This window comes from Serinus canaria, chromosome 5 (assembly GCF_022539315.1).
Source record: "Serinus canaria isolate serCan28SL12 chromosome 5, serCan2020, whole genome shotgun sequence".
Lineage (NCBI taxonomy): Eukaryota > Metazoa > Chordata > Aves > Passeriformes > Fringillidae > Serinus > Serinus canaria.
The window spans coordinates 26,436,308-26,449,996 of NC_066319.1; the positions used below are offsets into that span (position 1 = coordinate 26,436,308).

The 13,689-nt window shown below is 33.9% G+C and overlaps 1 protein-coding gene across 3 annotated transcripts in view; it reads right to left on the minus strand.

Moving 5' to 3' along the window:
- The window catches only part of TTBK2 (tau tubulin kinase 2), an 81,673-nt gene that overhangs the window by 47,042 nt on the left and 20,942 nt on the right, over nucleotides 1-13,689 (minus strand). For 2 of the 3 annotated variants that reach the window (XM_030240599.2, XM_030240598.2), the window contains exons 2-6: nucleotides 12,770-12,929; nucleotides 8,831-8,978; nucleotides 3,237-3,310; nucleotides 2,083-2,223; nucleotides 648-752 (exon numbers count right to left, since the gene is read on the minus strand). In XM_030240599.2, coding sequence (XP_030096459.2) covers nucleotides 648-752; nucleotides 2,083-2,223; nucleotides 3,237-3,310; nucleotides 8,831-8,978; nucleotides 12,770-12,838 — 537 coding nt within the window. In that variant the 5' untranslated portion in view covers nucleotides 12,839-12,929. Of the gene's footprint in view, nucleotides 1-647; nucleotides 753-2,082; nucleotides 2,224-3,236; nucleotides 3,311-8,830; nucleotides 8,979-12,769; nucleotides 12,930-13,689 lie in introns of those variants that run through there. The other variant, XM_050974996.1, reaches the window with a different exon arrangement.

Sequence of the window (13,689 nt, forward strand, 5' to 3'; positions counted from 1 at the left end):
GCAATGGCTTCCCCATTTTCAAACTTTGGAATTAATGAAACTAACTGCCCACCTGTGAATTAGGTAGGCTCTACTTGCCTAAGAATGTAATTTCTTCATTGATATTCTTTTACCTACAATCTTCTTCAGATTGCATTGCATTGGAAATACAACAACTACACTTATTTATGTCCCCTTGTATCATATAGTGTTGTATCACAGTTTTAGTCATTCAGACTTTCTCTTCCAGATTATATGTATTCAGTTTAGTGTCTGATTTTACATTTTCTCCTCAGTTTTTTGTTGTTGTTGGGTTTTGGGGTTTTCTAAATGCAACATAAAACAGCAAGTGAAATTCAGCTCTGGTACATTTTTCTGATATTTAATGAAGACCTATTTATCACTTGATTTTCCAAACCAAATGAGAGATTATCCCAAAATATCTTAGATGTACACCTCTGTCTCAAGCCAAAAACCAGAAACCTGACTCATTCCCTACTGCCAATCTTCAAACAATTTATAAATCATACGGCATTCCTGACTGGGGATGGTGTTTGTCAAGCTTACAACAGTTACCAGTTCAATGCAACTCTCACACCTCTCCAGAAGAAAAGACAGCACACTACCACATTCAAGAATTTGGGTTTCAACTGTAAAAAAAATCTTACTGGTCTGACATCCCCACATGAGTTGGTAAATTGCCGTGCTAAGCCGAAATCCAGCATAAAACACTTCCTACAGGTGCTTGGAAAACGTCCCATTGCAAAGTTTGACTAGGAAGAAAAAAAATAGAGACAGATAATAGATGAATACACACAAGTGTCAATATGTTCACATATTAATGCAATAACCCAACCAGAAAATTCATATCCTATTTCTTTGTCTTTCCTTCCATGTTTTCACTTCTACTGAACTCCCAATAAATTTGAAGAAAATGTTAAGAGAAACAGGCATCCAACTTAGCATATCTGAACAGTGGCCTACATTCTCCAAAGAGATGTTAATCTTAATTTATCATGTAAAATATATTAATTTTTAGCAAGAATCTTCCAATCATGTCACCTACTCACAGAATTTCAGCATTGTCTTGTTGGTCACAAGGAAAAAAAACAACCAAGGATTTAAAGATTTGAGTTCAGCACAAAGCACAGTTAGCTCCAGATAATTTTTTCTCACCAATTTCACTAGACATTCACTGCCTGTATGCTCTTTTCCTATTAAATGAAGGTTTAAGTAGGGATGGGTCAGGGAGAATACAAGTTTTATAAAAAGTTGCCAGGAAGAAGTGATGCAAATGAAATTTTCTTAATGTGCAGAAACTTGCTCGAAGTTTTATGTAAGCATCATTCAGCTGACAGGAAACTTAGCAATATATGTCAGATATAACAAATCATATTTGCATCTATTGAAAACACAAAGATTTGCTTATTTTTTCCTCATTTACAAATTCTGACAGTTCAGAGTTCTAATGATATTTGTCATACAGAGCAATATCAAAAATAGGTAATTGAATTTCAGGAATAAATTCAAAGAAAAATAGAAAATAGTAAGAACAAAAGCATGAAATTATCAGGAAGGCACTCTCCTCATATTAACCTATTAACAATAGATCTAATAAGAATTTCACAATAAAAAATAGTTTTCTCATACCGTCTGTCTTTCATTTTCTTGTTTGTTGAAAATATATTAAATACATGAAAACTGCTATTGAAGGACTTAAAAATATACTCTACAATTAGTATCTATTCTTTTAGATTAATCATATGACAATATTAATTGCCATTAGTCAAGCACATTATGTCATATCTCATGGCAAAGACTCTTGGTTACACGATGCTAAAGATAAGGGTTGGAAGTTTTAACTACAGCAAATTGCAAGGAGGCTTAAACTGGAGACAAAGACTGAAAAATACCAAAGTTACTCTTGTTGCAATCCAACATTAATTAATAAAAAAAATCTGCAGTATCTGATGATTAAGCATTCAATTTTCCATCCCTTCTCATTTTTGCATTTTAGCATCTAGTATAGAAGCTATTCTTACTTATGCAGCCATCTAATGACCACATCTTGCTTGCCTGTTTTGATTTAATGGGCAGACTTACTGGTTTTATGTCCCTGTGCAGGAATCCCACAGAATGAATACTTTCAATAGATTCCAAAATCTGCTTCCCAAGCCGCAGAGTGGTACTAATGGTGAACGTCCCTCGAGATTGGCTACGACGCAGGTCCGCCAAGTTCCGACCCTGAAAAAATTAAAAGGACATTTTCATTCAAAAAATACTAGTACCAAGATTCACAGACACTTCCTACTTCTTCTTTAGCTGTTCATGATTAACATGAAATACTCTCAATACCTATTTTCACATTCAAAGGTAATAGATCTCACCTAAATTTAATGACTGTATGTCCACAAGTATCTCCAACACTAAATTTAGAATTTGTTTTTGGAAATACAAACTTAGAACCCTTCTATTCCTAAAAACATGGAACAAATTAATCCCTATTAGAAGACCAGTACAAACACTATTACTTAAAATTGTATTTTTGTCACACTTAAAAAAGGCCAATGATAAAATGCTCATGAAGACTTCTTCACACTCACTTCTTTAAGGAAAAGTAGGTAATTTAATTACACATTACATCAAACAGATGAAAAATATATTATGTAGGAAATGCAACCTCATGACATCATAGAACTGTTGTTCTTCTAAAATAACAGATGAACAACAGTAGGAACTAGAACACTTTGTTCAGTATTCATATTCACCAGGATGACAAAGGACATTAACCCCATAACTCTAAGTGCTAAGCACCTATTTTATTCCTTTTAAATGAACAAGTCTTTTAGTAAATTGAAGCGTTTTCTTTTACTTGCATAGGATAATTTTTCATTTTTATTAAAAAAGCCAATAAAATACAGAGACGAATATAATACATTTTAGACTATCTTCAAGTGAAGACTTAAAAGGAATGTAAAATATCTCAGAAGACATCATAGTTCACTCCTCCAACAGTCAGTTCTTTCTCACCATGCAAGTCTTCTCCTTTTTGAGAGAATTATGGAAAGGATATAAAAGGAAAAAGACATAAGGATATGCTCAATTTACGTTCACTTACTACAATGCATTTGTGATCTTTGGGGTTTGTTTTTTCTTTGCTTGTTTAGCATCCTCTAAAATCTCACTGGTATTTTCATATACACTTGGCTAATAAACCTAAACAGACAAGCAAATACTGAGCACTTTGATACACTAACCTGCAACTGCATGACCACATAGTTAAATCTGTCATTCCGTCCACATCCTATGAATCTACAGACATGATCTTTTCCTAAGAGAAAAAGAAGCAAATTAGCCAATAATAATGAAATTTTGTGGCTTACTCCTGTAAATAGCTAGGAAATTACTGGAAAATATGTAAAATAATAAACTGAGCCTCATGCAGTTCAACAACAATAAAACCAAAGTTAGTTCTACCTGCAATTAAAGAGAAGCTTTCTCCCATAACCACAGCTCTCACTCTTCCATAAGAAAACATGCATGACAACATGCCTAAATGTCCACAAACTGAAGGCATTTCAGACTGGAAAAGGTTCTTTTCTTACGAGTCTAATGGTTTGTAACAGAAAATATTCCTAGCCAATATTCCTCTTTTCTATAAGCTGTGGATGCCACGATGAAAGAAAACGGTAGTACTACTTGAGAGTTATGTTTTATATTAAAAATACATAGAAAATGTAATTCAACTAATCTAATTTATTAATATCTTTCTCTAGAACACAATCCTTGCTGTTTAGCTACAAAAGACAAATTCAGCTCAGGTATACTGAAACAGGGAAAAAAAAACCAGAATTTTGTTTAAGCTGATTTTCTTTAAAGCCTCCTCCTGTCCTAGGAGCAAACTGCAGAGCAGACAGGTCAAAAATAATCTCCTTGCTATCCTGCAGTTGTAAATCAAAGCAGAAGATTGTCCAGGTAAATACAGAGAAAAAGGCAAGCCAAAAGCTGCAGCTAGAAACAGAATGGGAATGCAAACCTTTTGTCATTTTGGTACCAGTGTTCATTGACTGGAGAAAAGCTGTGAACCCCTTATGATCCCACTCTGTGACAGAACAGGGAACTGTAGGATTAAAGTTCCTCAGGCCATTTACCTTCCTTGCTCACACCAATGGAAGCTACAGCCAACAGAAAGCTGATGATCTCAAGTGGTTGCTAAAAATGTGTAAAATTTGTCACCAAGTATTTCTATCATGAATTTCTTTACCCTTAGGATTATGAGAATGCCGTAATCAGGGAACCCCCACCCTATTCATTACTATTTTCAAAACACCATAATGTCTAGCCATAGATCTGAGGGGTCTTTTTGCTACTGCTGCACTTGTAGCTCCATCAAAACCCTAAAACTTGAACCTACAGCTTCTAAGTGTTTTCAATTCACTTGACAGAAAAGTGGCTGCCTGTTTCTTGCTTCCTCAGGAAGCTGCCTGCCACATCCAATTAAAACAGCTTGGTAGGCTCTTTTAAACAAAGAAAATCTGACAGGATTCATCAAAATAATTTATTTTAAAAGATATCTCTATATTTCTGCATAAAAAAGTAAGTGCTGAAATGTAAGTGCTAAACTTTAAGCATCACCATTTTTCCTCCACTTTTTCCTTCCACCCATTTGTTCAAGTGAGATAGGCAATATTACAGACAGTATAATTTTATGAAGAAAAAGGATTAGTAGCAAATTTATCAAGATGAAATTTTGTATATTCATTGCTGTAGTTTCCATTAATGAAGTCTCATCTCAAATATTTATGATTAATTTTACAGCCACATCTTCAGAGAAACATATATTAGTCAGATTTTATCTGACAAATTCAGTAAATGTCTAAAACTCAGTTTAGTCAGAGAAATCTCATTTTGACTGGAGCACCAACTAATTTTTTGTGGTAAATTTCCTAGAAACCTCTATATAAAATTGAGAAAAGAGGAAGGACAGAAGTAGAACTTAAATATCTTATTCAAATAGAATGATCCTCCACCACTCCACTGGGGCTATACACACCTACTACAACCTTTTCCTCAGCAGGAAAACAGTATTTTCTCACATTTGTGAGCTACACTGCTGAGCTGCAGGGCAAGAAGATGATGTTAACAGGCTGCAGGGAACAACTCTGCCCTTGAAAAATCTCCTAGGGAGGGTGCTAAGCCTGTGTGCCATTCCTCAGGCTGCTGCAGTGTAGCACTACAGCAGCTTTGCAGCCTACACCAGACACAGCCCATCACTAAATTATGCTCCAGAGCTGTAAATGAGTGAGGGAGAAGTCTGTAAGGTTGTGTGAGACAGAAACCAACTGAGTGAGTCTCACTCTCACTGAGTGAGATGTGATAAATCTGTCTTCTCCCATCTGACTGTGGGAACAGATGGCCTAACAACATGGTTAAACAAAACAACCATCTGTTGCAGCAGATTTCTTTTTTTTAAAAATAAGCAAAAATAAAGAACTCAAAGAGTTAAACAATATTCTGCAACAACAATTAGGAGACAGCAGGGAGAAGAAAAATTAAGATGTAATTGATGACTAATTTGTAACAAATGGCCGTATCAGTGAGCCTAGTCCTCCTTCATAATTAAGAGAGAAGTCATACAATTACTCACATATTCCAGCATGTTTTGCTAGCTTGGAGACTTAAAAAGAAGTTCTTTGAAGTTTTTCATTAGTCACTGTACCATATACAAAGATACTATTTTTATATACTTCATTATACCACATAGCTATTACTCATTTTACCCCTGCAATAATGACCACACTGTTTTAATTTCAAAACTTGCTGAAAGTAAAGAATGGTGAGAAATAGTGCATACCTACACTTCTGCCAACTTCTATTCTCATATCAGTTTCACAGTTTCTGTGAAGTAAGATTCTAGTACAGATACATTCAAAAGCATGTTTATAACCCTAAAAATGTGCCTAGGTCTACTATAGACTAGAAGAACTCACCTGTTCATTTATTGTCTTCTAAAAGCCTGTTTCTTTATAATATTCCACAAACTTTGCAGTATTTTTTAAAATTCAGATCTGCACTTCAAGAAATCTTCACCAACACTGCAAGCTCATTGTCTCTTATTACAGAGGACACTTTTCAAATATTTGAAATAAAAAGGATTTTAATGGCAATTCTACTCCTTCCTCTCTATGCCCAATGTAACTAGAACACCTTGCATGAAGAGAACCTAAACCCATTGAGAAAAGGAGAGTAATTACCTATATACACATACATACATACACACACACCAAAAGGGGATAGAAGAACATGGTAAAAGTTGGTCTCAGAGGACGTATGATAATACAAAGTTGTTACAAAAATATCCTAAAAGAACTGTTTACAATTTCACCTGGTCTGAATCTGCATGAAAAGAAAAAAAATTGTCAAAAATAAGACTAATTTCTACTAACTTCTGATTTCTATTCATTTAGGAATAAAAATAAAAAATCTTTAAGAAGTATTTATAAAGTTGTTTTCTATTCCCCATTCTCATCCACTTTTCTTTATTTTCCCTATGCTTCAAATTTTTAGCTCTTCCATAATGAAACTTGTGAAGGTAAAGAAATTAATGCAAATGGCTCCTAAGGGCAAAAATTTCCTGTAAAACATAAAATGGTCTCTATCATAACCTTATTTAATTAAAAAACCCTTCCAAGTATGGATAATAAAGCTGCATGTAAAACTAAAGTACTGTATCTGTGCAAATTATAAATCACAATAAATGCAACAGGTTCCTTTGACCCATCTCTTCACTAAGTTTGCTTTACTGATCACTGATAATATTGCCTGTCTAAAACCAGAGCAGTAACAGTGTTAAGTGTAAACTTCCACAGCAGTGACTGAAGATCACCTATAGTGTTACTATCACCACCAACTTTTTTTTTTTTTTTTTTTTTTTTTTTTTTTTGTTGTGCAAGAGAGCAACAACATCTAAGATAAAGAATAATACATTTAGATTTTTTTCTCATAAGAAAGATTGTCAAAAGAAGTGTTATTTCTAAAGATCTCGTATAAAATCTGGTTTTTAATTATACAAAAGATTCCATTTATTATTTGCTCAGAGAAATAATACTGAGAAATAAATAACAGAAATATTTATTTGGATTATATGTTTTATGGATTATTTGTCTCAGTGGATCTGATGGTCATATATTTCACTGCTCTGTTCTTTTTATCCAGATGTTTCCCATGATTCAACAGAACCAAAGACTCTTCTGGAGGAAGACTTGGGCTATTTGGAATTATAGTTTCCTAACTATTCCACTGAGAGTATAACTTCTATAAGGCCCTATGGCAATTTTTCACACATAAATATTTTATTACTTCATCAATTTTTTTCCACAAGTACTTCTAAAGATAAAAAAGTTTTGACTAAGAAAAAATCCCTTTTCTAGTATTTTAACTGAAACTCTACCACACTGTAATTTACAGTGGAAAGTTAAAATGCACTCCAGTTACACAGTCCTATGTAAGGTCATGTTTTCATAAATACATTGGCATTGTAGTGCTACCAAATTGCAGTGTTTTCTTTCAGCTCTACTAATTTCCTTATCATTTAGTTGTTTCATCTATACCATTTTAAGGACTCTAGGTTTTGTAAAATAGAATCAAGCTCATGTGTGGAGAGAAAGACCCACAAACTCTTGGAAAAATGAATTCTGAGCATTTAAAAACACCAGGAGTTATGGAGTATTTTGTTCTTCAAAACTCACTGTCTTTAGGATAATTTCTCTCAAGAACCCTGACAAATGTTTTCCAAACTTTCAACTGGCAATATTGAAATTTACTATTCATCTCTGAACTAGAAACTTTAAAATTCTAAGAAAATCTCCCTGCTCAGTTATATAATACTAGATGTTTTAGTGAAATCCTTGAAACAGACAAAAGCGTAGGAACAGTTTGTTACCATCATAATAACATGTGACATGCTTGCCCTCTTAAATCTATAGAGACTGTCAATTCCTGCTGCAGTGTGACCTTTACAGAACATTAGGCAGCACCATATGTCATTGCAGACTTTGTTTTATTCAAAGTAAGAGTTTGGAAAAATTGGACTGCTGACAGAAATGCATGTATTATTCAAAATCTTCCAGATTAAAAATAATAATTTTTAAAGAAAAAGTCACTGTTTAAATTATCTTTCTGTAATCTTGTGTTGCAAAAAGCAATGAAGAGAAATCACTGCATATTTTTCTGTATTGATAGCTTCATTAAAGTATCTAAAGGTACAGAAAGTGTGATTATCCAAAGTCTGGTTCAAGAACTGAACCCTGGAAGTATTTCAGGATTTTACATGCCAGTAGTTTTCTCATAGGAATTACAGTACTTCAAAGTCGGGGCTTTTGCTTATGGGGATTTTTTTAAGTATGTTTCCTATTTCAATATTAGAATTCTCAAGCAATACCTGCAAAGCAAAGAAAACAAATATTCTTAACGTATATGCTATGTGAAATACCCTCAAATATTCAATGCTACATAGTACAGAAAAAAAAAGCTTAGAAGAAAAAATAAAAACAAGAATAACAAAGTCTAGAGCAAAAACCAAAGAGAAGATATGGATTCAGAATAAAGTAAATCTGAACCCAGACTTTTGCAGCAAGTGAATTATTTTTATTGTTTGTTTTATTTTCATTTCGTCCCATTTCAAACAAAAGCTTCAGTGTAGCAAAACTTTCAGAATCTGAAAGAGCTTCTATTCCACTTTTTGTAATCATTTACCAAGAGCCTGCAGAATTTACTAAAAATATTATTATGATTATTTTTAAAGAAGATACATTGACAATCTACTTCTCACATATCCAAGATATAGCCCTACCTTGCAGCTTCTTCAACACAGCTACTTCCATTTTCAGCACTTGCTTTGGCTGCTGAGCTGATTCGACCTTCAATGCAACATTTTCCCGAGTAAGCAAGTCCAGTGCATCGTAAATTTCTCCAAATCCTCCACCTCCTATTTTCCTCAACTATATTGGGGAAAAAGAAAGAACAAAACCATATTTTAAAGAGGGGAGAAGAAAGAAAATAAAACAGCAATACTTCTTTGTTCTGCCTGTCATACTGCAAACCTTGTTGTATTACAAATAGATTTAAAAATAATAATTATATCCTTCAGTACATAAAAGAGCTACTGAATAATTGACCAAGGTATGGCTAACCACAGCTTGGAAGAAAACACACCTGATCCACATTTGCACTATTGTATATAGCATAATAGAAGAGTGCAGTAGTATTCCCAGCATGAATCTGGGCAAAGTCAGCAGGCTGAATAAAGTCTTTCCTCAAATAGTCACACACAGCCCAGAGATCTTCAAGTACAAATGCACAGTGACATTTTTTAAATATACCATCTTTTTCTCTTTTCAGAAATATGCACCCTGAATAATAACGGTATAAAGTCATACAAGTTTTTGAACTTCCTGAAAAGAGACAGTATTTTCTATTATATGAAGTGACTTACAGCAGCTAAATCATAAATTATGATAAATGGCTAAGATTATCTTTGAATATATGTCTCAAATGTTACTCACATTCACTTACAACTCACCGATATCATTCTTATTAACAGACTCAGGAAACTTCCAGCACTGAAAGTTTCATCTGTGCAAGAAAGAGGTAAAAAGAATGCTCATGGCATACTAATTAGTTTGCACTACCTTCAGAGCAAATATTAAAAGGTGTTTTTTTCACTCTGTTTTAAGTGGTCACAGGGAACAGACACTTATTTGGTTTTCAATATTAAAAATGTCAATGTTGTTTCACAAAATGCCTACGCTGACTAACATTCTAAAGGTGATAAAAGAGAAAAGAGGACAAAAAAGAACTTACCCTAAGACTAACATGGTTTTCTAAATGTCATCTGAAAACATACAGTTGCTAACATTATATGACTACACTGTATAAAATGTCATCTAAACTGTCCAGGGTTCTAGAGAGCAGCAATATGCTGTGCTGACCTACCTTCAGATTCTGAAAAGTAATCTAATGTCTCCTAATCAATACCATCAGACATTTGACTGAGCAGGAAAGACATTTTTTAAAATAGCCTAGGCTCTATGAATAAAGAAGAAGATAACAGATAACACATGAATTTTCAGCATAATACAAGCACAAATACTACAAGATCATGGTGAAAAAGGTGAGAAGAAAAGGAAAGAGGTGACACAGCCATCCTCACCCCCTTACAAATGTAAACATGTTTATCATCTATCTTCATTTACCAGCTTTGAGAAATGGCCAGACCACAAAACACTGCCTCTGAAAGCATTGTTTCTCTGCATGTGTGCTTAAAAGAAATTTAAAACAAACAAAACTACCACTACAGTAACAAAATAAACAGATCAATTTATATCCTCAGCTAAAGTACACCAGAATCATTAACATACATACGCCCAATAACTACACCACTCAGTAGTTCCAGGCCCAAATTAATCTCTCTTGGATTGCAGAAAAATATACTTTCCATGTCCTTTGCCACCAAGTCACACACATTCAACAATGAGTCCATGTTTTCATTGGTCGTTTTTTTGCTGCCAACATCCCTATTGAAGCTTTTCTTGTTGCTTTTCACATCCTTCATCAGTCACAACTGCCAGCTGAGCTCTGGCTTTCCCATATACTCATTACACAGAGGCAACATTTCCAAGGTAATCTTGGGCAGCCCATCCCCGTTCCCACCTTCTGTTCACTTGCATTTTGCTTTCCAGTTCACACAGGTGATGACCACTCAACCATACTGGCCTCCTGACACAGCTGCTCAACATCTTTTACCTTGATGAAGACCACATTGTTTACATCTGCATTTCAATATCCCACTTTGTTCATTACTTTCAGCCTTCTCTTTTTACATTTAGCATCTCACACCCCAAATTCTTTCTCTCCATTCTCTCTTTGTGCCTTTATATGCTTCCAGGCTAAAGCATACAATTTCCAACAAGTTTTACCTTGGTACCTTTGCTTACACTACATATTGAATGGCATTTTTAAACATATCTAAAATCAATTATCATTACAAGCAAGTCTCTCCAAGTCAGGATTGTAATAAATGTTTCAAAGGCAAAAAAGAGGCATGAGGAGAGGCATCAACAAAGGATAAAAGCAAATGCTAACAGATACCACTAGAGAAGGGGGTTGTCGCTGGGGAAAAAATATTTTATAATTTTTTTATGCTTACTTTTCAAAATAGAATCACCCTAAATAATGTTTAGGTTAAAATTAAATTTAATTGAACATATTTTTTTAAGGAGTTCATGTCTAAAAATTTTACATATGGTTTTCACAACTGCAATGAACAAGGTCCTCAACAGCAAAAAAGTCCAAAAACTGCATTTCAGTTTCTACTGCTGGGAGACAGTCCTATGAAATCCTGAATTCAGGAAGTCTATCACCTTAGATGCCATCAAGAAATCCTTAATGTTTGCTACCCAAGAAAAGAAATTGAAGAGCTAGCCACAAGAAATACTTGGCAGCCATCTACTTGTAATACTTGATCTGGAAAACATATAAGCCTACTTTTAAAATTTTCCAGAAGACATTTATCAGCAGTCTTCATTACATAGGAAAGAAAATAAACCTGAAGAAAGCATAGCTACTGTTGCACACATCAGACAACTAAGTGGTTTTGTGGATAGTGATATATTAGTATGTTATTATCTATTGTATTTTGTATATGATTGTATATAAAATGTATTTTATATTTGATCTGAGTCAAGACTACGCTTTCTGCTTTTACCTCACTGCTGTATTGAGATTAAATATAAGAAGGTATTTTACAAATGCTTATACTCCAGAGATAGCTATTTAGGTTCTACTTACCTAATAGGAAATACAAAGATTTCCTACACAAAGTTAATATCAGCTTCCTGTATATTTAAAAGAAAGATAGGGTACAAGACAGTTGAAATCATTTTCTCTTATGAATTTAAAATTAATGATGAATTTGTATCTTTTATGTTCAATCTTACAGTTCTAAAAAACTTGAAATAAGGTAGTAATATAAAGTAAGCAATTCAGAATCCATTCACAGCCTACTACACACACACAGATACTCTAAATGTTCTATTGTGAATTGGCTTTCTTTTTTCCTTTTTTTTTTTTTATTTCTAAGTTAAAAAACCCAAAGTGATCAGAGGAATAGAGAAGAGGCTACAAGATCTTAGCCTGTTTCTCCCAGAAAAAATAGCTTCAACTGGATACTATTTCCCTCAAGATGCAAATCAAGGATATGAACAGCAAAAGGGAACAGAGCTATTAATGGCAAAGCCAATGCTGGCATGCAATCAAATGAATACAAATCAGCTGAGAATAAATCTATGCCATAAAATCCACATACAAAAGGAAGAGCAGCAAGGTCCTGAAAGATCTTCCTATAAGGAGTAACATATCTCACAAACCTACTAGCTTCAGGGGAGGGCATCTGACTGATCTCCAAAACAGACTGATACAACCATTGGCTGATTGGGTTCAATATACTAACAGTACTCTTCCAATTGTGCTTGGATCAGGCACTACACTGGAATTTAAGAGCTCTCCTAGGTCCTTATCAGGAAAAAAAAAAATCAACCCACTTTAAATCCTCATCGCTTATCTTTAAAGTAGGGTAAGAGAAACAAGTAGTTTTAAACCTCATTCACAATTAATTGAAGTACTAAGCAAAATATATCTCACAAGAATTTTCAAATTAATTTCAAAGTACAAACCACTTCTTTCTAAAAACAAGTTCCAAAGAAGATACAGAATTGCAGGAAGGCATACTCACCACCTTCCATCTTTCTTTGACCAATATTCCCACACTGAGGATGTCAGGCTGATCCCCTCCTCCACTCATTGCAACCTCCTGAGGTGATGGAGCTGCTATGCAAAGTCTGCGTCAGTAGAAACCATCCAGATCCCAGGAATGGCTTCCATTTAACCAGACACTGCAGAAACAGAGCAGAACTCAGTGATTAACAGAATAACAAGAAATGCAGCAAAAGTTGTGTTTCTCACCCAGCACCTTAACTAGTTTTTGTATCCCACAGTGACTAACGTTGAAATTTTAGTCAGTTTCCAGTACAGAAAAAAATTCAAGGATAGCTTTCCTTAATTTTCCAACTTGCTCTCTCCCAAATCTCCAATACCAATCTCAATATAGAACTAATGAACTTAAACATTTTCAGAGGAATATTCCACAAGCAGTTTCCAATTGCTGCAAGGTATAATTACATTTAAACTTAATTTTAATAATCTGTTTAAAAATCTAATTAATAACTTATTAAATAATTGTTTAATTAATTTATGGTAAAATATAACATTAAAATAATATTAACCAAAAATGACAATGTTAAAAATAGATAGTTAAATTTCAGTTGCACTGCAGACAGACTACTTCACATTTTACAATGTGTTTCACATTGCTAGGATTATTTCTGATTAAATACTTCTAAAGCACAATTATGTCAGGCTATAAACAGCTTTCTTTGGTAAGGAAAAAACCCTGTCTTTGGTAATTTTGACAGGGTTTTTTTTTTTTTTAATTTTCTGGATTTAGCAATCATTGCTGAATTGGATTATAGACAGTATTATAAAAAATTGTACTTTGGAGATTATCATATCCGTAATGGCTTCCATCAGCAACTACTACAACTAATTAAAAGCTTATTTCAATTCTTTGAGTTTTTCTAGAACTGTGCTTATTGT